The 27136-nt window shown below is 34.2% G+C and overlaps 1 protein-coding gene across 3 annotated transcripts in view; it reads left to right on the top strand.

Moving 5' to 3' along the window:
- Positions 1–27136, top strand: part of Plexa (plexin A) — a 253077-nt gene that overhangs the window by 177460 nt on the left and 48481 nt on the right. For all 3 annotated transcript variants that reach the window (XM_070311324.1, XM_070311325.1, XM_070311326.1), the window contains one exon: positions 7416–7598. In XM_070311324.1, the coding sequence (XP_070167425.1) occupies positions 7416–7598 (183 nt within the window). The remainder of the gene's footprint in view (positions 1–7415; positions 7599–27136) is intronic.

Genomic DNA, 27136 nt, shown 5'->3' with positions numbered 1-27136 from the left:
TTTACGAATAAATCTACGTAAAGAATAATTAATGTCGCACAAAAGCTCTGCCTTTGTTAAAGGAAAGGAAATGAAAGGAAATGGCGCGTTAAAGGAAATTGATATTCTTCTTATTCTTCTTGGTGGAATCCTTGCGGGAAGTTAATATCTTTCGTAATTGTTTTTATCACAAAGCGGAAGACGCGTAATAACGAGAGAGGATAAGTATCGAAATGCCAACTATTTTTTGTTTTGTTTTGTCAAATAGGGCAATATCGAAGCGAATCAACATCTCGTATTTATTGACAAAAATGCGACCGTTGAAATAAAATCAAAGAGTACGTACACAAAGGAAAGAAAATGAAACAGACATCGAGCGAAAATTATCCACAAGAGAATATCCGTCGCGTTTCGTTCGTGTTTTGATAACGCAAACTTTGGAGATGTCACTGTTACTATTAATGCGCTCTACAATTTAAGCTTGATGCGAGGATAGCTCAAAAATTCATTAAAATGATCCAAGTTTGTTAATATAAAATAAAGTATCATTAAGATAAAATAAATAAAAAATAAAATTTTCTTACCAATATGAAAGTAAAGTTGTTATAAAACTTTTTTGTCAAACAATTTAAAATATTTTAATTACCGCGTAATATATTTTATTTACATAAACGTATAAAAGTAACTGACGAATAATATAACGCAGTAATAATGGTGAATTTGCATTTCATTTATCGCACATCTGGAAACTTCAAAAGAAATTACGTCTGAAAATTATATTCCATCCAATTACTTTATAGATGCAATGAATTTTATAAACGAACGTTAATAATATTATTATAAAGAATTTGCGTATAATTTGGATCTCGATTGAAAAGAAATTCAATTAAAATCTATTTTGTTATAAAAAAAATTTCATCATTTTATGGCAAAAACGACACACAACGCGATGTCAAAAAATTCAATAGAAAAACAATCGCATTGAAATTGATTTCGCTAGACTTTTGCCGCGGATCGAGGAGTGCACTCGCGATAAGTGCACCCAATAAATTCGATACGTGCTCACTACTTTGTCGGCGATCACTGGTACCTACCGGTTACGTATATTTCCCTAAATCACATCGCTTATCGTCTTGAAAAAAGACATCTCATTTAAAAAAAAAATGTCGCGAAGTGTTCAGCAAAAATGCACACGCCATTGTGAGCGACGACAATCACACATTGTTACCGTTGCGACATACAACGTCGTTAAGATCGTTTCGCCGATGCTGTTACGACGGCGAATGTTACGGTAATTTAGCGTGGCGCGTATTTTCCCGCGGATTATACGACGCTTATTGTCCGGTTGCCATTTGTTATTCACTCGCGAAAACTTATTGCATCGCAGTAGCAGCGTACGAACTGACGGTGATATATATATATTATTGCGAATTATGCGAAACACGCCACGAATAGAGGGTTAATCGGGGAAATTTGTACCGGCGTTCCATATGATGCATTCCTTTGTAGCATTGGTAATTGCATGAATAATTGTGAGCTATGAATATAGACTTCTCCATAAATGATGCAACACACTCGCGAGAAGATATTTTTTACTTGATCGTAACACTTAACCACATATTCATTTAAGCGTACGCGAGAGTCACGAGATATATATATATATATATATATTACATATATCCAATTTTCAATATTTATTCTTACAATAAAAAATTTTACATTATTACCGAAGTTTTATTACTGGATTTATAGAGAAAGAAAGGAATTAGAATTAATTAGTTTAACAAAAAAATGGGGAAAAAAAGTTCCGTTTTGTAATATACTTTACTCGGTGTGTAATTGAAAAAAATATAAATTATTAAATCATTTTTTTTACAAGTTTAATGATGCAATATATGGTATATGTATATTATTTTAATCGAGATCTTATTACTTCTTTGAGATGTCAAATTATAGTCGAAAACATATTCCGCGAATTTTTCAATTTCTCTATGAATTTATAATTGAACAACTACTTTGATAATAATAATAAATTTATCACGTCAATTTTTGAAATCACGAGTTATTCGCATCACATAAACATAAACATATTCAAATAAGATGAACATAGTAACAAACGGTTGAAAATATTTGCTTCACATATTGGCGAGGGCGTCGATTTATGTCATCAAAAGACCTTCACGTGTCACGTACTCGACGAGAAATATCGTCAGGTGACTGACGACGGCAGTGAGATGCAGCTCTGTGCACGAAAATCGAAATTGGCGGAAAACCAAGATGGAAGATAGGCGAAACGATCGGAGGGAGACCAAGGTGGAATAGATGACGAGGACGGGAACTACGACAACGACGATGACGACGACGTCGACGTCGATGTCGACGTCGGCTGAAGGATCGAGGAAGAGAAAATGCGACGATCGTGCCGTGCTCTCGACACTCTCGAAATCGTACCGTCCGTCGTCGCTCGCAGATCGACGCGACGAGTAAATCGACGAGGAGCGTTTTTTCGGAAAATGAGATTTCGGCGGGAGTTCGACGACGACGCGAAAAATTGCCGCAGCGACAGAGAGAATGGATTGTCCTTAATCGGATTGTCGAACGGCGAAATATGGTGCGCCCTCGCGACTTCATTGCCCGCCTGTTGTCGACATTTTCATATTTTCAAAAATTGGGTGGGAGGGGGGAGGGGGGGGGCTCTCATTCGATTTGGCCGCCGGACGGGATTAGCGTGCCGGCGAAGCTTTTATCGCACGACGGCGAGATTTGTCGAAAACCGTTCCGGATACTGAGTCATTTGAGTTACACGTGAACGAAACTTCCGTTGTATCGATTAGAGTTATTTTATTCGCCAGCAAGATAGCGTGTGTTCAATTAAGACTCGTTGATTTGCGAGGAATATAATATATAATATCTTCGATTACAATTATTTCTTTTATCTCTCTTGTGTGTGTGTTTTCCTTTATTTGGAAAAAAATCATTTATATGATTTAACTTTAAATTGCATTTGAATCTATTTTGACGTGCAAAATGCTAAAGAATTAAAGAAAATGGTTTAATTTAATACATCAAGATGTAGACACTTGCAGAGAATTCAGTGACAGGCAATTTTCGAGGCTCTGGCAGGGAAAACGTATATGTAAAAAAAAATGGTATATGTCTTTTTATCAGATTACAACAAACACAAAAGTTTCGAAAAATATTTTATCCGGTGACAGAATGGCCTGTACGTGCAAAATATGTTTACGTTTTCGGAAATGATTGCGCGTTTGTAATAACAGCCGTGGATGCACTTTTTTATTGCTCAACGGTATCGTTCAACGGGAAATACGTTTCGAACGTGAAAAAAGCAAGGTAGAAAGAGAGAGAGAGAGAGAGAGAGAGAGAGAGAGAGAGAGAAACGAAACGCATATCCCAAAGTTATCCCCGTCCATATCGACGTTGCTTATCGTTAGTAAATATAGATATACATCGGATCGAAGTGAGAGAAGAGAAAGTTTTGGGGATCGATAATTAGTTCCGTTGACATATAAGTCGTCTGAGATATTTATTTTAAATAGATATACTATATTACGCGTGCACATCCACATTTCGATAAAGCTGTCGAAAGATGATCGTTAAATCACGTCCTCTGATTTCGATATTAGTTACGCGCCAATTTGCCCATTATTAAAATTATTCACACGTTATTCATTAACACGTTACTGTGCAGTGTTGTCGATTATTTCATATCTCCAATCGACGAACTATCTCGACTCGCTTGCGTACGTTTGAGCTGTTTATTCTCTCTCACCCCAAATTAAACGACCAAGGACAAGTCAGACGAGAAATTTCGAGAGCTCTCTTCACATCCCGTCGGAATAATTCATTGCGCTCGGTTTTTCGCCAGATAACATATGAATATCAAGTGTGTCAAAGCATTGACGCAGCAGCGGCTTTTGTGCCTGGAATATGAAAAGCCGAGGTAAAGTTTTGCATACTATGAATTTTTTAAGTCTCATCTTTGCGTGGAAGATATAGAGTAAATCCAGCATACTCGAAGTCTCGTGCGCGAATATTTAAGGTTGAATATTAACATCGAGCATTAACATTTTTTATGTCGCAATTAAAATTAGAAGAACGATGCATGGTTATGCTCCTTACTAAATATGCAAATTACTGCACGCGAACAAATGAACTCAAATTGCTATTAACATATATATATATATATATATATATATATATATATATATATATATATATATACACATTTAAAGTACATTTAATATTTTAATAATTATTATCACGCACATTTTTAATTCTCTTATAGAAAAAAAATTATTCTAACTCATGTTGTATCAGTTGATGTTCGTATTACTCGCGAAATGTTCGCGTGATTGAATAGAGTTTATTGCACATACGTAGATGCAACATCAGTCAGACGCGATTTCGTGCAAGTACGTTGCTGATTTTCAGCAATTGTCGTCGTCGCAAGGACGGCCGCAGCGAAAATGCATCTCGGTACCGTATTAGCACGGGGATTGCAAATAATTGTTCGCTGCGGTAATATGTGTACGCGTGCGCGTGCGCACAGGGTGGTAAAACCGACCCTGGAATGTAAATAGAGCCGACTTGGCGCGATGCTTTCGCCGGGAACGAGCTTGCTGGTTTGTTCGCTCTGATGTGGATACGTATGCTTTTGTATGTGCGCACATATAACACGCCCGACCGACGGATCATCCTATCTGTCGACTCGCGCAAGACAACCCTTAGTTTTCTGCGGATGGTATTCGGTATGCTTACATAAAGAAAAAAAGAGAAAAGATACGCGATCGAACAAACTCGAGCAACGTGAACAGAGTCTGTAATTAGTAACTGATTATCTTGTAAATATTTGATTAATTAAAAAAAGATAAAAAGAGAGCATCTATCGTTACGTAATTCTTTCAGATATTAAAATTTCACAGATATATATGTCTCTCGTATATTATACATCATAATATATTTTAATTATATATTATATATAAATAAAAGAAAGATAAATTTTTTATATAATTATATAATTTATATAGTAAACTTCAACTTAAAAAAAAAAAGCGGCCATCTCTTTAACTGGCTGACATCAAAAGCTGATTGCTAACTCTGAGATAGGGCCCTTATATACGTTAAAAAAATATTTACGCTAAATTAGATGATGTATTTAAGATATTTTGGTTTGCAAGTTCTGTCTTTCTCACGACACGTGCGTTTCAAGTTGCACAAAGAAGAGAAGAAACGTTCGGTAAAGGAAAATAAATAATAAAACATATAGCATCTTTGTGTCGTAGGGCACGATTAATTGCTGGGTCCGGTAAGAATTAATCGTTGGCCCTGCGATAATTTATCGCGACTCGTCTCGCCGCGATATTTTAGCCGCGGATATTTTTCGCGCCCCTTTTCGCGCTTCGGTAATCTACCTGCCGCTTTTCCGCCGGAAAAAGGAAACGGGTTCTCCGATTCGGCGAAATCATTCCTGCAATTCTATGTCCGTCGAGATTTCTTCCACATGAATCATTTTCCTGTGTATCCTTCCTGCGTTAATCGCTTGAACGTAAAACTTTTATATTCCTAAACTCTACAAAATTATTTTATTATAATAAAGATAATCTCGATTTAACGATTTTCTCTCTCTCTCTCTCTCTCTCTCTCTCTCTCTATATATATATATATATATATATATATATATATATATATATATACATAATTTTAATATTTTTTATGTTTAATGCATAATATGTGATTTTAAAAATATTGGCTTGTATAAAACTTTCTTATAATATTTTCTTCTTATATATCTATGTATATGAAATATGATAATATCATAAACATAAGAATATTCCATTCTAACTGCGATAAAAGATAACAGTTTTACGTTTGACGAGAGAATATCGCACAGAAGGAACAACATTTTTCGCAGAAAATTCAGATTTTAATAATACTTTGCCTACATAAATGTATATATGGAACGATCAGAAAGATGAGTGTTTTTATAATTTTCCGTTAACACAGAAAAATAGATTTATGTTGTCATACTTCGTATACTCTAACTCATGAAGAATCTGCAAGTAAAATCAGCCGCGGCCTATTCCCTCAGGCGATGGATTAATTGTTCTAAAGCGAGCTTTTAATCATTAATGCTAGGACGCTCATATTTTTCTTGTAACTTACTTTACATATCCAATGGAAGTATATTAAGTATTACGTTTGATATAAAGAATAATCAAATGAATGAACTTGATTATATAAGAAAGATTTAATTATGACTTACCTGAAAAAAATTTATATAAATATTAAAATAAAATTTAAATTAAATAAATTTAATTTAAATTAAAATTAAAATTAAAATTTATATAAATATTAAATTTATATAAATAATATAAAAAAAAAATTTAAGAATGTAGAATTAATTTTTTTTTTTTTTTCCCGAACAATTAAGTGAGAATACTGACAGATTCTTATCTGTCAGTATTCAAAATCTTATCTTATATAATCAAGTGTTATATAATCAAGAGCCAAGGCGCGGATATTGGTGCGCGAACTTATTATTATTAAATCTTATCAACAAATTAAAAAAAAACTACTAACAAATGTGCATTAAAAATGTACGTTTTGGACCGTTTTTTGATCCATCTTCATCATGGATATAAATATGAAAAAATTAAATTGGAATTTTAAAACCTGACATGCACAACATTTGTTGATGCAGTCAAATTTTAGATTAAAATTAATAACCAGAAAGGAAGGCCTATTAATACCCGCGTAAAATTTATATAAATTAGTGGATAACATCCAAATGCCATCGCCCTATATCGTCAACATTATAATGACGACTAATGTTGATACGATCGGTACGGTCACAAAAACATCAGTCGTAAAGATAGTCATAAACGAAGGTCGAAAAACAAAAACCGTAAAAGATAGGCTAATGCGGCAAATTTAGTTAATCTTTAAATTCAATACAAATTTTGAAATCAAATTCAAATTTAAGTTTCCCAATCAATCGATCTTTGAATTTTTCACAAAAATAAGTCATTTTCTATTTTTCTTTACTTAATATTATTTTTCCATTAAAACTTGTGATTCTTATCGAAACCATAGTATTAAAATTGATTTAGTTAATATTGATTGCATTTATTGTTTCCATTAATTAAATTTGATATGAACTTTTATCACGAATTCATACAGACATCAATTTTTTGAAATATTTAAATAATAATTTAAATATTTTCTCTTCTTCATCTAATTTTATAAATAAACGGAATCACGCGTTAAAATTTAAAATAAAACTACGACTGCTTTTGAAATACGCAAAATTAATTTTATGAATAGGTAATCTACAATTTACATTATTCAGCTGTTATCAAATATTGTCATTGCCAGAGTACATCTCATCATACCTTCTTGTTTATTTCTGTTTATAGAAATTGCAAACGATCGGCGAGGATTTTTGCGGTCTCGACGTGAACACACCTTTAGGCGGCGAAGAGCCCATGGGTGCGACTGCAGTTTTGACATTCGAGACTCATTTGACAGCTGTGGCAGCTACTTCAACCGGCGATTACACCGTCGTGTTTGTGGGCACCAATAAGGGACACCTCAAGAAGGTTAGTGCTCAAAATTATAATATTTAACTTAATAATTGTAATCTGCATCATGGAATAATAAATATCTTTTCAGTTTATAGATATGTAAAAATTATAAACTAATATCATTTGTATATTCATGTATCATTTAATCTTAAAAAATATATTTATCATTTCTATGATGATTCTTAGATATACAGTTCTTTATTTTCGAAATCATATTTTAACTATATGTTAGATGCTTTAGATTATTTGCGGAGTAAGGTCGCAACCATAAATAGTCATGATCGATAATTCGACCGAATCTTGTAGATCTCTCTTCAATAATCTCGTTATATAATTATTTTACTTTCAAGATTATGTTTTACAATATTTAGATGGTATAGTAGCAAAAACATTGACTGTATCTTGTTAAGGGATAAGTTATTGAATTTTGATAAGAAATTGATGGCACATTTTTAAAATCTTGAATCTTATATATTTATACGCGGAAATACTATGAAAAACAAAAAGAGATAATGTTTCAAATTGAAATATTTCTTACGTATTCTCTATATAATCTTTATTATCTTACAATCGTGATAATAGAAAAATTTCTACATAAAATAATCAATTGCGATTAGTGAAACGTGGTTCGACGTTCGACCACTACCGCCTTCCCTAATCTCTTCGACGTTGGAGGTAAAGAGTTCAGCAACCCTGAACTTAACGGGGCGAAGCAGGAGATCAAATGGCAAAGTTCAGTAGTCATATACAGACACATGCACACGTCATCCCGCTAGAGCACACGCCCGCATATGTATCAGAATCTGTCCCGATCATCGTAGGGCATGATCGTTAAATTAATCGCGATCACCGTACGATTACCACGTTCGTGCCTCAAACATCGTGCAAGCAACGTGGCGTATAAACGTTACAACGGGCCATTTAATTGGCTTCGGGATAGATGATAGAGTCGACGGCCCGTTCAAAAAACACCGGCGTGTACCTCGTAAGATTAGGGATCGCGAATAGCGCATTTTATCATACGTCACCATTAAAATAATACCTATGAAATCTTCATAGACGAATAATTTCATTGGTAGTTGGATCGCTGAGAATATATATAAGAACGATTTCCCATGTTTTCTTTTCTTTCGATCGATCCGTTCTTATGGTTATTCGTTTACTAAGATTTATATCTAAAATTTATATTTAAAAAAGAATTAATGAGAACTATAGTTGTCTGCAGGTAGAAAGAAAACGCATTCTCTCTTACTCGATTTCGAACGGCAGTCATCGTCCTCTCGATAGAGAAAGTAACGATAAATATAGTTCGCTGTTCTATTGTAGATAATAGTATTTATACAATAATAACGCATATATATATATAAAGAGGGGAGGGGGGAGGAGAGAATGTATATATGCGCTTATATACATATATGTGCGCTTCTATATCTACATCTACACTAGGCACGTTTTGCGCGATACATCATACATGTATCTCGTTATAAATTTATATTATTTACGACACTATAAATGTGAAATCTCTATCCGCGACTCGTAGTACTCTTCTGAGATTTATCGATCTCGTAAACGGCGACGTTGTAACTCTGCTTCGGACGTTTGACGCTCGGGAACGGTACATCTAGGACCGGGATAACTCGTGATTCGCTTTGTGAGATTCGCGACGTAATATTATGCCTTTTGCCATTTCAGGTAGAAATGGATTATCTTGGCGAGACCTCGCCTCGAGCGCATCTAGCTAATGTTCCTTTCGAGTATTCGATCAGTTCGTTTGATAGGCCGAGTCGATTTATACGAGTGCGCGCTTATTATCGCAATAAAAAGATTTATTTAGATCCGGGCAGAAAAGACTTAAAAAATTATTAACATCAAGTTAAGAAGTAATGATACTATCGATAAGAGTATCAAGAGGGTTTGCAAAATTCCACATTTTTTGAATAAAATTCATGTCAGTGATAAAAACTGACAAAAAAACTGGTCTTTTCTATGAAAAATATTAAAATAGATAAAACAGCTTTTTATCTATATTCGTCAATTCATCCGCTTTATCCAAAATAAAATCCGCAATAGACTAGGAATCGATGTAACAAATAAATTAATTTTTTGTTAAATGTTGAATAATAAACACAAACTAGATCTATATTGGTAAAAAATGTTAATTCTGTTATTATTATATTTTTCTTATTAAATTAAAAATTAAAATAAAATTACTAATATTTGTATCTTTAAAGTTTTTTTTTTTTTTAATATTACATATTAATTTGATTTAAAAAATACTTTATTATTACATTGATTTCATTTTTTAAACTATAGTGATAGTGATTATTATAGTGATAACTATAGTGATTAGTATGATTTATTAATGGAAGCAAAAATCTTTTTGCATAAAATTATATAAATACATATATTAATTATTTTTATAGTTTTTGCTAGTTTATTCCATTGGATAAAGTCCGGGATAGTAAAAACTGGAATTTACTATGGTTTTTTTTTTTTCATTCATTGACTTTTTTAGCCAGCCTCGACTAATCGTAAGAGTGATATATAGTAGAAATGAAAATTTTTTTCTAAATTTATTTTTAAGCTAAAATTTTTGGATTGAAAATTTTTATACAATATATTAAGAGAGAATATTAATGACGCTGATGATATCAACGTGTAATGATAAAGGTGGTGATATTATAATAAATATTGCATCGTGATAAGTAGCGAAACAAATTTTGGGCATGTAGAATTATCACTATTCGAATTGTGACGAGAAGAAGTGTTTCATTTGGAAATCCTCTTTTTCGATAATCTCGCATCTTTTACTCTTCCATTTGCATGCTGATTGTTTCGCGAGATATCGCAAAAAAAAAAAAAAAATGATTTTTACGAATTTAGCGAACTTCAAAAGCAGTAGGATTTTTGCGCGTATTGAATATTTTATATGCAGTGAAAGCAGCTTTTGCATCCGTTTTGACGAGATGACAAAATATCGTTGCCATCAAGCTGCAATATCTCCGTTTTATTTCCTCGCAAACTCGTTCCATTAGTTACATGAGATCATCTCATCACGAATTGTTCCTATAGCCATATATAATATTATTGGAATTGGTTTATTATTAGTTTTAACATGGATATTACGTGGAGGAAGGAGAGGAAGCGGTACCTTTACACATTTAATATTGAATATCACAATTCTCGATATTCTATATCGATATTTTTTTGAAAAAATGATTGAATGACATTTTACAATATCGTTCTTATTACAGAAGTTTTAATTGTCACGTGCGTATCACACGTGACAATTAAAACTTCTGTAATAAGAAATTAATCAAACAAATGGAATTCATAAGAGTATCAATATTATCGAGAGAGTACTTGAAATTTAACACGCGCATGTTTATTTCAAAATTTTCGATATTATATATACTTTTCAGATATCTATACCTATTTAACATCAAGATCGGAATACGAAATGTTGATGTCAACAATATTTAATGTCAAAAGCAATATCTCGCAAATACGCTAATATTATCAAAATAAATATTTACACTTGTATTGTAAATACGAGTAATTTTACGATCGTATTATCAAACGATCAATGTCGCGAAACCACGACTACATCGAACACGTGGCCAGGGGTTGATCGAGAGCTAAATAAGGGGATAGGCAAGAGTGATAAAAAATACGCGTCGTGTACGAAAATCGACAATGCCGGAATAAGAAAAGGAAATTGAGGTCATCCCCGCCACGTATCGAATATATAATTTAACGATTGATCGATTTCGGTTCATATCGTCTTATAAATGATCTAATAATGCTCATCCTTACGTGTGACACGTGGCGATGTATGACATACGTGCTTGTTATAACTGTGTTCAATTGATATAGTTAAATGATATAGTTAAATTAGTAACTGATCAGGTCAATAACTCGATTTTCGCTAAGCAGGTATTGATTTTATGGACATGATGTCCTTCCCAGGAGGACATGTATGAACATAGAAAAAAATATGATCGTAATATATTAATCATTCACAAATATGTATGTTACAGATTATATCTGCATGTAAGATCAAATCTTTCAAATTTGACGATTATTGCTCGTCGAGAATGCGATATATAAATATAAATGAAAAGATTTGTTAATTTTGGGATAATACGAAATTGATATGACTGATTATAAAACGCTCTTTGATTCAGTTAATGTATTATTGCGGAGTAATTTCATTATCGATTATACAGACACACACGCACGCATTCCGCACTAATAACATTCCTCAATATATTATGGTTTATCAATTATTGATGCAGTGTTATTGGAGATATAATTATTGTGCAATACTATTAATGAACGTATGTGTATCGAATATCTCAGAAATTACGTTGGAAATTTAGATGAAAATAAGAACATTTTAATATCAACAAATGATACATTTTGACATTAAACATAAACAATGTAAGCGAATAATAACATAATATTTCATATATATTCACTTTTGTTAACTTATTTCTTAGTTCAATATTTTTTTTTTTTTCCAGAGATTGAACTTGTTGCTTAATCAGGAACATATTGGTAGCTTAGAAAGTAATAACGGAAAATGATTATTTGAAATTAATAGAAAGTACGCGATTTCTCATACCTCATTACACAAACCGACGGCAATTTTCGCACGCGTTGTGGGTAAAGTTCTTTCACACGAATGCATCGTGCGGGCTAATTGCGTCGGATCGGTCGGTCGGTGATTAATAATCGCACCGCATTGTTTATCATTGCGATGATCATCATCGTGGCGGCGAGATATTTCGTTCGTGATCCTAGCACGACACGAGAAGGCGGCTTTACCGTGAGGCGGCGGGCGTTGATTCATGACACTCTTTCTCTCTCTCTCTTTTTCTCATCTTACAAGTCCCGGAAGATATTAATTAATGATCGCGTCCACTTATACATATATATATATATAGATGAAGTATACGGCCGAATACGAACCGGCATCGCGCAAGTTGTGCCATGAGGTCATTCTGAGATATTTACACATGCGATATTAGCGATCATTGTGCGAATGTGCCGGTAAATAATCTTCCTGCTTTGAGATTAGAATAAGTCGGCTTATAAATTTTTTATGGCACATGTGTGAGTCTGAAAATATTTACTTATTGACATTTTGCATATGATATCGTTAAACTATTCTTCGAATTTTAGTATTATATATCTTACATCTATGAAATTAATTCCACATTTTTAATCTATTAGAAAAATTATTAGACTTCTGGACGCTCTCAAGAATTCTAGTTTTCAATCGTTTTTAGAAAACGTTCTGTTTAATCAATTTAAAATAAAGAAAATATAATTTGAAAAACCTGAGCGCTAACTTTGTGATGCTCCGCATTATGTAACAATTGCAATTCGTTGAAAAGATTCCGAGAAAAGATTTAGGATAGTATTAAACTTCTAAACAAGTTTTTAACAAAGTTCTGCTGAAAAAAAAATCTCAAATATTAATTCCCAAGGTTCTAAATCAAGAAACTTCTTTCTAAAATCGGACCTTCTATCGAAAACTCTGAATAGATATCCGCGAATTTTAATAATTATTCTTAATATTTAAGGAATTAAAAAAATTAATACAAAAAGAGTTTTTGCAATTTCTCATCTCTCGTGTCAGAAATTTCGAAGTTTCAAGGATCGGGAAACTTCTTTGGCGAAAATTTATGGCGTTCTATCGGGAATTTTATATAGCACTCGCATTATTTTAAGGATTGACTTTAACATTCGAAACTTTCTGAAAACTATAGTCAAAGTTTTCTATATTTTGAAAATTTTTAAGTTCTCGGAACCGAAAAATTTTTTCGATATTTAGTTATTCTATTGAAAGTTTTGAATAGCTACTCACAAATTTTAATAATTATTTGTAATAGTCTAGTGGTTATAAAATTAAAACTGGAAAAATTCTTAGATATCTAATAATTGCTTTCATATTTTGAAAATGTATGCTCAACTTTACCGAGATACGTATCTTGATAGCTAATATTCAGAATTCTATTAAAATAAAGTCAATATGAAATTAAATGAAGAATATAATTTTATAGCTTAAATTGAATATTTGATTTTTGATTGTATACAACTAAAAGATTAATCGAACGTCTTCTTCCCTCTAATATACAGATATTGTTTTGAGCTTTAGACAAAATAAAAAAAATTATTGTGTTTAATTTAATAACTACTGTTTATTTTATTAATTGTTTTTCGTTGCAATGTTTTTTTTTTATATTCCGATTTTTACGAGTTTTTTTTCACTAATATCTCAAATAAATAAGCATTATATATGTTCACGATGGAAATTTCGATTGAAGTCCACCGATGTGCAAAACTTTGCCCGAGCTGTTAATGAAAGTTCCGCTGCTTATTATATATACAACCATACGGGAATCCGTGACTGAGGGTCACGGCGAGAGGTCGTCGCTGATATATTATACGCATACCCATCGACATCCCTTCCGGTAGCACCGCGCAAATATCCCCCCCAGGCCCCTCGAGTATAGAGTAATCGTGGGACCGACCAAAGTTTTAAATCACATATCTCTTGATTTATCGGAAAATATCTTTAAAGCCTAATAAAAAAAATACTTAATTGAGGAATCAATGTAATTCCATGCTAAAAATCTGAAAATTAATATACATAATTGCAATTTTTCATAATATAATTTTAATCAATTACCAATTATTTGTTTAAAAAAAATCTATTTATTAGTATGCAATTTGTTCAGCAAAGTTAGGCGATTCCTTATTATAACTTTTTTTATTTAATGTTTGCTTAGATATGAAGAGATATGCTTAGCGGAGTTTACCTTTGCGATTAATCTAACGCAGCTTTCCATAATTAACAGGTCTCGAAGACGTCTTCGACGACATGGCGTCTCTCCGAGTTTGGTTACTCCGTTATAATCCCCTTCAATGGAGGCTTTTCCGTGTTTCTCGGTTCTGTTTGCTCGCTAATTGCCGACGCATCCGATGTCGATCTCTTAATTAATACGCTGATCTTAGATTCTCCGTGGTCCCGCGGTGGCTGCGAGCTGACAACGAGCCGATCGATCGATCGGTCTAAGCAATTCGAGAGACCGTTGCCGTTTCGTTGATAATTAACCATCGCATGCCGGTTCCTGCGTTTAACAACGCGCGATTGATTATCATAGTGATAGGATATCGGAAATTATCTTTATAAGCTCTCGCTGCTAATTGTGGGAATATATTGAGTAAAGATTTCTTTCTTTCTTTTGTAGCATGATTATTTGAGTATGATTGAGAAATTTTATATGTATGAACTTATAAATATAATTGAGATGAATATAATCTCGTTAAATCCACAATGTATTGTATAAATATTTAAGAACTGTGATTATATGTACGATATTTATATGTTGTACAATATTTGAACGAACAAAAAAAAATTAATGCAATATTTAATTAACGATAATTAAGTTAATATAATTATAATTGTTTTACTTTTACAATAATCAATTTTCAACTTTAATCATAAAATTTGGAAAAAGGAGAATGATTTATCAAAATTTACTCGAATGATCTTTATTAAGACAAAATTCAAATATAGATAGTTTTATAATACTTGAAAATTTTAATATATTAATGTCGATTGCAACTTCATTTTTCTTGAATGAATTAAGGAAAAAGAATATAAAACAGATTTAGATCTCTCTCTCTCTCTCTCTCTCTCTCTCTCTCTCTCTCTCTCTCTCTTTCTCTTTTTCTTTTCTTGTAACTGAACAGAATCGACTATGCATTCTGCGAGCAAACGATGTTTCATCGTCAAATGGTAGTTCGATTCGGAAGGTCTTCAGGTCGAGAAGTCATAGAACGTGATTGGATAAAATTGTTTGATTTCCCGATATCCGATATAATGGGAGTTAACGTCAAATTTTACCGAAGTGCATAGCAGACGGTTATACGCTTCCATTATCTTTCTCCGCATTCGATAAAATGTTCATTTACATTTTTCTTTCCGCCGCTTTAATTTGTAATATCCTGTGAAAATCCAATTTTGACATTTATGGTAGTTAGAAATTTACGTTTTCGATAATCTTTATATACGATCATCCATCTCGTTTCTGCGTATTACTAGTGTCGAACCGGTGTTATTTTATTGAAAATTTCTGCAAAGGAATAATTTTTACAATTTGAATATTAAAAACACTTATCTCGCTTTCAATCGATACCGCGACTCTGATCTCGTGAATGATAAAACCGCACGAATAATTAATTTTCCAAAAATTTCCGTCACACGTGTGTGGAATTTAAGTTACTATGTAACGACGATTTAATCAGTTATAACTGCTACGAGGATAGATAGACGTCCATCAATCGACCGATTCTATACAGAGGATTACGATTAATAACGGCTGCGCTTAGAGTATACGAATAATCGTCTATGTGTGCACGTTTTTATTCGGAGCCTGGGAACGAGGAAAAAGGGACATCGGTAAAACGCATCAATCGATCGATTGACTTTCCATTAAAAAAGACTCAAAAGCAATCACAGCGATAAATGCTAAACGAAAAATCAGAAAATGATGTTATTCTTAGTGTGAAAATACGATAACACAGCAGAATGTATATATAGAGAGATACTGTAGCTAATGAGAAAATAATGATTATTATGGCAATATTATTATCGTTCAGATTTCCGTATTTTCGTATATTCCAACGTACAATAATAGTAATATATTTACTCCGCAGAAAAATAATAAATGTTATTATCTCTCAATAAATTGCAATTTTGTGCATTTATATTTTCGCACATTTACTTATCAATATCCCGCTCTTTGCATATTTCTTGTTTTCAATTTTTTCAATACTGATATAACGATGCGACTTAGTATATTGATATGCAATTAAATATAATAGTTAAAAATAACAATATTTTCATGTGTTACATAAATAAGAAAAATAACAATATTTTATATTTTTATATGATTTATAAATTTTTATCTAGATGATCCAATTTTGCGATATTTATTTCCATCTATTTTAATTTAGAAAATCAAATTATTTTGATGGGTATAATTTGGCTAATAATTAAATCGATCAATAAATAAATGGCTCTGTAATTTGGCGAATATTGGAAAGCAACTTTCGCATGATTTTTCATTATTTTTATTCAGAAAACAAATACAGTAATTTATGAATATTGAAATTAAAACTATATATCGATTCATAGACATATATTCTGTTAATGTTCCGCATTCTCTCGAAGCTAAACAGGACTTATTTTATGCTACACAAACGTGGGTAAATAGATTCGGAAAGCAGCGCTAACACGATGCGACCTAAGCCGCAAAATAGTGTTGATCCGCGGTGTTATTAAGTATACCAATTTCAATTTGCCTATGATTGGCGAGCATCAAGAGAGGGATCACCGATTGCGCTTTGAAGGGTGTGTTCGCGATTATTGCACGCACGTTGTGTTTCGCGAACGTGTGCACCAGGACGATGACCGCGGGTTAAGAGGCAGTAATGGGTTAAACTCGGGGATTCCTGGTTAATTAATCGGCATTAACGTACGGCTCGATGGGGATAGGCGCAACGCAAGACCGGGGATCATCCCGATATTCGAAAGGGTTTGCGTCACACAGATCGCACATAAAGAGCATGAATTATAGTTAAGCTGAAATTACGATAAAATTTACTAATCAGCCACGAAAAAGAAGAGAAATGAAGAAAGTTTTGATGTGTCAATATTATAACATTCTATTTAAAGAAAGTAAAATATCTTGTATAAAAAAAAAAAATCTGTTTCTCACTTTTCTCTTCAGAGATAAAATTCCCCGATAACGTATTTCTTTAATTAATTCATGGTAGATTAAAATTTGCACATATTTCATATTTTCATTTCCTCTCTTCGATATGTAATACAGAAATGTTTTATTTTTAATTAAGTTTGATTTTCCCACGAAATTTTATTTTATACACTTTATGAAAGATATATAGATTTAAAAAAATTAAATATATAATTTAAAACGTGTTTGCGATAATTTTTAGCGTATCTAAAAAAGAAGCAAAAGACTTTATTCGAAAAAAGTGAAAAATTCTCTGCCAAATCTGAGCTCTCCAAATAGAATGACTACTTTTAATCGAGGATTTAATGTGGATTTATTCGTTCAGTCGCATTAAACACTCCGTCAAATGGAAAGAATTCCGGCGCATCGCACGTCACATTGCGCACGTAGCCCCGACGTGCGGATCGATCGCCCGTAATTTATTATTCGCTCTCGCGTCGCGACGTTCGATGACAATAACGCGCGACAGTTCGATGATAATAACGCGGACCAGGGAACGCGGGGAACGGACGAACGCGACTAATGGGGGGAGTTCTCCTCGTCGCACAGTTTCATCAATGCGCAATAATAGGCCGCGGCAAACCGCGTTGCGACTGCAGCATCCGGAACAATTGGATTACCGTATGTTTGGATCGCGTCTGAAAATTCCAATCAGCCATAACAATCTTATCTTGCGGCGGATGTAAATGCTTTGCCAATTCTGCCCCATCGATTGCTTTCGCGGCGGCGAATTCGCGAAATCACCACCATCAAGATTATAATCCTTCGTGGTTGAGCGCGCGTGCTACACGATGCCGTAATACGGGTAAATTAATTAATCCGTCGGACAGAAAGATACTAATGAGAAAAGCGGCTATATCTTGCCGAGGGATTTCCCTCTGGTTAGGCCGATCCGCAGATCAGTGTCAAATCCTTGGATAGTTCCAATTTGTCCAGCAGACGCGACCACCAGTCGTCTATCGGCTTGGAACACTTTATTAATTTATACGTCTGTTATATGCGTCGCGTTGATAGAGAAAATGCGGTTTTCATTAGCGATACTTTAACATAGATTTTTACAGAACTTTTACATAGATTATTTTTAGAAATCTCTTGTATACGTCTACGCATCGTCCTAATAGAAAAGATGGTAATTGTCAAAATTTGAACGTCTTTTGTATAGTTGCTTCAGAATTAATAAATTAAAATAAATTTCAAATAAATTTAAACTTCACTTTAGCGTGTGAATGATATTATGATTAATTTTAGAATTTTATAGATCGTAACATTTATTAAATTAGAAAGCGTTTAATATCAAAGCTTAATTAATATAACATTATTTTGATATTTCGATATATCGTATGAATCGTTAATTGATTTCTGCTGTTAATTAGTGACATATATCGTCGTGTTTCGATATCTAATTTAGGATGTTTATGAAGCTTGTCACGCGTGATATCGCGGTCAGTGCGCGGGAGTCGTTGCAACACCGTTGCAATGTTGAAAGATACGAAATTAAGTACGACATAACGGCAGAATTAATCGGGCTCGCGATTAGGGCGAGAGTCGACGGACACAGCCGCGAGCATTAGTTCGGTACGGGGGTTCGGATCGATCGACTACCGGAGGAGTTCCGGCCGAGCACGTCGTGTTTCCACGCCACGAATTATTAACACGCTTTCGCGAAGTCTTGTCGGAGAGAGTATCTTCCGCCATATGGCGCGCTCTCTCTGGACGTTTATTCACGGATATATTACTTCCCCTCCGCCGCCTTTTATTATAAGTTACAGGCATCGTAAATATTTATCCCGTACGCTTACGCTACTAAAAATACGCTCCGCGCGTTAATTAACAATTTATTTACGGTCGTTGCTGATCCTATTGAGCGATAATACAAGCGGCTGTGCTCACGATTAAATGAATAGATAATAGATGAATCAGTCAAATTGTGACAAATAATTTGCGAAAGAGATAAATAACGATGAATAATTAAACGTTCAAATTATTAAAATCAATTACGTGTTTATCATTTATGTAAGCATATATGTAGATATGCGCTCTCTTCTCCTTCTCATGTAATAATAAATAAATAAATATATATTTTTATACACGTCACGTCAACGCAAAAATATATTGTATAAAAGAAACAACTTTGTTTCAAGAAGCATAATTAAACTAAGATGAGTTTCATATTATTTTAAATTCATTTCCTCCAGTTTTGCTCAATTTAAACTCGGAACTGTAGACGATAAACATTTTTAATATTTTTAAATAAACTATATTTATTTATCGTTTTATCAATTCGTCCGTCTTGAATTCTCACTGTCGCTACTCACGCAATTAACTAGAGATGATTATCCGATTGTCATTTCCCACATTTCATCTTGCGCTGTCTCTATCTGTACAGAGAGAAAGCGCGATTGTGCGTCTTCCTCATCATGGCCGATCGTGAATCTCGATTCTCACGCGCCTATTAACCATCTCATCGTCTCTCCCGCTCCTGGTCAGTTCTTTTATAACATCGAGATCGTGTCTTACGATCGAGTCGCAGAAATAAAAGGAATTTGACGACGAAATAAGTGATGGGCAATGGACATGGAGAGGAGTATACGGGACGGAGAGGGTAGAATGTGGATTCGGGCCAGATCAGTAGGGCGGGGGTGGCGATAGGAGCTCTCGGGGCGGAAAGCCCAGGGTATATCGGGTCCCGACCCAGAACGCCCCGGGAATAACGAGAGATGGGACGACGAGGAAATTTCATCGCTCGCTCGCGCGGGCGGGTGCGGGCGGTCGATGTGTGCGGCGAGACTGAGGGTAGGTAAGGGAGGAGAGAGACGAGGAGAGGAGGGTGGGGGAGGGGGGGAGCGGAAAGAAGAACGGGAAGCGGTGGGGCGAGATTTATCGAATTTTCGAAATACCCGTGCGCTCGGCGATGTCGAACCAGACGCCTTCCATTTCTCTACTTCTTCTATCTATCTCGCTCGCTCTTTTTTCCACCCGCGCTTTACTTCTCGTTCTGGCCGCCCTTCTCCAATCTTCGATCGACACCCGTACTTTCTCGTTCGAGCCGCCGTCTCTCTCTTTCTCTTTCTCTCTCTCTCGTTTCCGCTCAAGCGCCGATTCTGTTCGGCAATGATTCCCGATTTCTCAATTTCGCGGCTACCTAGAAGCAAGGTACTTTTCTGAGGTGAGAATTTAGATTTGCGGAGAGAGACAGTGTTTGAGATTGAAAATTATATGGCTAAAACAGCAAGCCGTATTACGATAAGGCTTTATATTTTCTGGAGATTAACATGTCAAATTTTTATAAATAATATTAAAATATTTATTCATTAAAAGATCGAATTAAAAAAAGAAGCGTATTTATTCGTATTAATTAGATTTATCGTATTTTAGATTGAAATTTTGCTATCTGACTAACTTTATTAATTTTTTTTCTTCAAGATACATACATATATAGTTTATAGGATGACGAATTAATTGTAAAATATGTCTAAATATTATTTTAAATTTTAATCTTAATAAGCAGTTTAAGAAGATGTTTTTCGATTTGTAATTCTTGTGACCTTTATGAGATTCCCTTTGTTGAATACAACTCCCAATTGTTTCTTGCGCTTCAATGATCGTAATGCAATTAAAAAAAGCAACGAGAGAATTACCACACTGATCGTACTGTTTATTTTCGGAACATTTTCAAACTCGCCTGATGTCTTCCGCAGTTTTTTCGTTCTATTGTCTGCATCTGGTTTGTTTGGTCTGTGATGACTCCTTTAAGGGAATTGTCTTTTATAAACCGAAAAAAGAGCGACTGTATAATAATCGATTCAAACAACGATGAAACTGTCGCGATTAATTTCCGATCGACAAATCGACTCTGTTTAATAAAGGAAACAGGAGGATTACCACTCCCTCTTGTTGACTTGTCCCACGCGTTTTAATTCACTGATTTCCGATGTAATCATCGATGTAACTTACAAATTTTTCAAGCAAATATGAAAGAATATAAGAATGTGATATAAGGTTAAACTATAGTTACTTACAAGACTAACTTAATACAATTATATTTATATACATATATAAAATATATTATTATAAATATATATAAATATATTATAATAAAAATTGTTTCTTATCCGAAGTCTATAATATATTAAATAATATTAAATTTTACCTTATAATTTGCTACATATAAGCAGTCATTGCACACAAATCTTACTATAAATATATGTATATATGTATCTCGGATATAAGAAGTAATAATTTTTCAAAATAATTTTTCTAAATAAATTTAAAAAATTGACAATGATATCATTATTTTGTAAAACAGATTTTTTTATCTTTTATAAGTATGTATGTATGTATCAACTTTTTCATTTATATTAACTTCTTCAATTTTTTTCTCATGACCTTTTTTTTTTTTATCCACGAAGATGGGATAACGAATATGAATTCATTATTCTAGGCACATCGAAAAAATCAGTATTATTAAAAAAAAAAAATTTGTGCAATTATAGAAATAATTATATGTTCCGTACTAACATTTGTTATTGTGTATCGAGATGAGTAATATATATCGAAACGAATGCCGAGAGTACCGAAGCTGATGACGCGAATGCGCGAATAAGAAATATGACAACAACTTTCCACGGTCGTTGGAAATTTCCGAAAGCACGGAAAACTTCCGTGTGGCGAATTACATTATTTGTTCTCGAGCGACTACCGCAAATATTCTGGCGGCGATACCGCGGCTTTTATTCTCTCCTTGTCTCTGTCTATCTCTCTCGTCTATCGTTAATCCTAGTCGGACCCGCGGATTCTCGCATGCCCGTATTCCCAAGGGCCGCTCAGGAGAAATTATGAACGAGACGAGTGCCGGGAAAGGAGAAAGACCAAACGTATCTCACGACCGTCCCCGTTCCTCATATTCTCGTTTCCGACCGGCGTTGGCACAAACGCGCGCAATAACGCCAATAATGGAAGGGCGTGGGCTGTAGAGCTTTTTTATTGTCATTAATTGTTTGTTAGAAAATAATATGAGATTGATGGACGCTGCTTTAATCGAATCGTACACATAATATTCTTTAACGAGATATATATTCGCGTTACAATTTTTTTTTCAATAGATGATAAAATTACTTATTGATCGCGCGACCTGTTCTGCTCGCAAGCAGACGTTTTGCAGCTATGAAATTTCCTTCACGTTGTCGACGAATTTTCAAGAGTAATAAGCTTCTTTTGACATTCTGCCATCCACGTGCGCTATGGGCGGGATAATTAATGTGTCGGAAGCGTGCGTGGAGAAGGGGTAGAGACGAGTTAAAGGTGGACGACACATTAGAAAATAAGTTTCCGCGAGCGAGCTGGAAAACCAAGACGGAAATCGTATCTGGGACGCGCGTCGCGTCGTGCGCTGCTTTTTCCGGCTATCGTTTCCCCCTATATCCGCCGGCATCTCTCGCCCAACTCGGAGGAATAAATATCGTGCTGGTGCGCACAAGTTGGAAATGAAAAAGGTCAGGTTGACAGCTACGAGAGTTTCCGTTTCCCATTATAATCGCTTTAAGTTGTGATTCGCACAGTCGCGGTTATTGCACTGCGGAGGTAATATCGCGGAGTTTGCTTACGATGCCGGCTTATTGGAAGCGAGATACACCATCTAGCTCGCATCGCGGAGATATCCACGTGATATCTCTTTATTCGAAAAACGGACGCGATATCCTTTTATCCGCGAGAGAAACGGTCGCGATTATTCTTTATTCGCGGAACGTATGTGACGTCTCTTTATATATTCGATACGAAACGGATACGAAATGAGATATCGGACAGGAAGACGAAAACTGTTGAAAGAACGGCTATATCTTCTATACAACCTAATCCGACTTCAAAAGCAATGTAAACATATATATATATATATATATATACACGTATGTCTGTCTGCATATATTCTTTCATGCAATTGTAACAATTGAATAATTGTAAAATAAAAATGTTTCATATGTGGCTAAATGTCATTTTTTAAGTTATGAAGATTTTTTACTAATTGTAAGATTTTCCCGGATTTTGCTGTATATTTATTTTGTTTCTCTCCGTTTTCGTTATTTATCGCTATTAACACAACAAACTGTTTTTAAATCATATTTTATTATTACTCAGAATTTTGTAATTTTGCGCAAAATTATGATCCGTGTCTAAGAACGTGAAACTTGGGGAAATATGCCGAGAATGCATTAGTTTCAGCGATAAATTACAAAACGGCGAGGACTCTTGTCTTGTGTTTAGGCCGTCGTAGCGGGCATTTCAGACAATACGTTTTCTTCTCGGCACGTCGAAAGTTTCGTTGTTGCGAGGCCGCGCCCGCAGTTAAGCCGCCCGGCGATATTTCGCCGGCAGAATTTCCGCGCGGCGTGCGAGTTAAGCGAAACTTCTCGCTTCCGTTATCGGGGAGAGAGTAGAGTAACACGGTGACACGGGGGAAATCCTGCGTGGCAGACTGCCGTCGCGAATTCCACGCGGAGGCATAAAACCACCCTGTTTCTTGTGAGCTATTATCAAGTGTCAGTCTACCGGTTTTTCTTTTTTTTTTTTTTTTTATCCGTCTCGCCGCGTCGTTGCTCGTAGTACCGTTATTTTTCCACACCGGTAATGAAGTTTTTGCTTGATTATGAGCTGGAAGTGATTAATTTGTAGAATTGTGAAAGTGCAGATTGTTCGTTTGATTATTCGGAAAAACAATTATTCGGAGAACAATTATGCGCGCTTGTTTATCATTCTTTTCGTTACAAGAAAAATGAAATTTTAGTCTAGGAATTTAATATATATGATGTAAAATTTAACTTTCTATATCGATATCATTTATCGATGAAAATTATAAAAAAGATAAAAGTTCCAATGATTAAATTAATAGATTTTAATTATTCTATCTCTTAGTTTATTTAATTATACATATACCATATATAAAATTTATTTCTATCTCAAGCATTTTTTCGTTAAGGAGGAGAACAGAAATAAAAAAATTCTAAAATTGTAATAAAAAATTTATAATTATAAACACGTGCCCAATTAAAATATTAAACTTTTGTAACTCTTTATTTAAACGGGTTGTCATGATTTAAATTCTCATCACGATCATGGTCAACTGGTATTTTTGTTTCTCCCACACGGCTCCATATCGTGTGAAGAAACGTATTCCTCTCGCGTGGAGGATATTTTCTAGGATAAAACGATATTCTTTCCTCGCGTTAAAACGACAAACCCTCCCATTATTGGCTGATCCACTCCCGGTCGATTGTAACTCCGACAATCCGTAATACAGAACGGAACGGGGCTGCGATCGGAACTTAAGTCACCCAGCTACATTCGTCTAACTGAAAACACGTGGAATTTACGACGACTGAACCGGTATTAATGCGAACCCTGGACGGGTAGACTGATGCTTCATCGTCACCGGAGATTACACCCGTAAATAAATCAGCGTAGGAACTTCCCAGCTGATCGTTACGTAATCCGTAGTCGATCTTAACCCCGCGCGCGCGCGCGCGCGCGCGCGGTGGTACCTATCTACTTCCCGAGCCAAGATTTGCGACATCGTTCCACCTGGGGGATCTTGCCGGGCGATTTGCGACGCGCCACCTCGGTGGTTTGTCTAACCGCCAAAGAGTATCTTACCACCTAATGCATAAGAGGGAGAGAGTTTCATCGTGCCGAGATCGCAAAAAAAGACGATGATTCTCTTCTCCACGAAGCCGATTCATCTCACCGATCCCTTGATAAACGTATATTACAATCTTTTTACGTTACAGCGAGATCACATTAGTTTGCGGATGCATTACGTTTTCGAATTGGTTCGATTCGAACCAATCGTATCAGTAGTAATGAAGTAATTATTAATTGATTGTATACACATGTATATTTAATAATGTATATGTTAATAATTCATAAATTATAATTTAGTTCTTAATATAATATTTAATGAGCCAAACATGTATTTTTAAGTACATACAATAATATGTTTATCCAATACAGTATATAAACATACCAAATCGAATCTGCTTCTATTATTGAAAAAGAGAAAGAAAGGAGCTAAATTCTCACTATACATTTATCGATAAACGTAATTAGTGATTTATATACAATATATCTGAGATGCATATATGATTTAAATATACGATAAAAAACAAATAATCAATCATTTCTTATCATAAATGTTATAGTTTCAAATTAATTATTATATTTTTCTATTTCGAAACTAAATTTTCTAAATTTAAATTACTCGATAATCGATTTCTTTCATGTATCTACATTTTATTTTATTTTATTTAAATACGCAGTTGGATTCAACGATGCGTTACGTTACAAATAAAATATTTTCGGAAATCAATATTTAAGTCGTCCGAGATCAACATCGTTTTCGAACTTTTATGTCCATAGCGTCCATTTTTCAATCTTGAGGACCAATTTTATTATTCTTGCTTGCATATTGCGGCGGTTGTCTCGTGGCTGGCCACAGCGTATCCTTAGGAATTAAATGGAAACTAGGCACTAAATGGAAACGCCGAGTTTTTCCGCGTTCCTCGTCCATTTTATCACGACTTCGATTTTACAACGCGCAATATCCATCCGACCTCTTTATATCGATAATAAATAATATGTTGGGAGAGAGACAAGAAATAACGATGAAAGTTGATTTCTAATTAACGCAACTTCAATTGCCAATAACGTAAAAATTCGTGCATAAAAAACGTTGTCTTTAGTGAAAGCAGAACGATACGAAAATGATTTATGGAGAAGAATTATTTCGACAATATAATACAGATTACCTTTAGAAAAATTACATTCACATTAATTTGAATTATATATGCAAGATAAATAATGAAAGTTACAGATTGTGCAAGAAAGGTAATATTTTACCGTTAATTTTTAACCGAAATTCAAAAGAAATAATTCTGCAATTGCTCATCTGCAATTTTCTTCTTTGATCATTTTAGATTATATAAACGGTAAACAAGGTAGAGGAAAACAACGTTGATGCAAGTCATGGCGCAGTCCGCAATTACAATCCTTTCTCCCGATTTAATTGCGAATTACAAAATTCTCGTCGATCATGCAAAGCGGCGAACATCGCACGCAATAACGACCTATGAATAGTTAATTCAACGCGACATCAACAGCCATGTAATGACGTTGCAACTAAACTCTCTATAACTAATTCTTAATTTCTCCTATCTTCTTAGTTTCTTTTATCATCTAGCGCGTAGAAATAATTTCAATTGACCTTTCTCGATCACCCTTGATTCTCGCTTATATTTTCAATTCAAAAAAGGAGCCTTTTCTAACGGGACTTTCATTTCAGCGATTCACTCAATGATCTACTAATTTATTGATCGATTTTTAAAATTATTAATTATAAATTTGAACAAACGATTCTTTATTTTTTTATATATATTTTTCTGCGCCAATTGCTTAGAATATAGATAGATATGTATATGTGTGCACATATGATTTACAATTATTTAAATTTAATAAAACTCGGTAAATATTATTACATATGAATAAATATTATTACATATTCAATATCAAATCAATATTTAATTTTAAACGATCAACTGTCAGAAGATTAATTAAAATTTTGCCAGTTGAAGCTTCTATGTTTTCGCGAACAACAAACGCGAACCTCTTTCGCAGCAGGAACGAAAGAGCAAAATGCATTGTTGGCGTTCCTAGCGGCAATCGGTCGTCACTCAC

Source organism: Polyergus mexicanus, unplaced genomic scaffold, assembly GCF_030449975.1.
Source record: "Polyergus mexicanus isolate NDT 795.1 unplaced genomic scaffold, iyPolMexi1.0 SCAF_19, whole genome shotgun sequence".
NCBI lineage: Eukaryota > Metazoa > Arthropoda > Insecta > Hymenoptera > Formicidae > Polyergus > Polyergus mexicanus.
The sequence above is the reverse complement of the archived record's forward strand: the minus strand, read 5'-3'. Positions and strand labels throughout refer to the sequence as shown.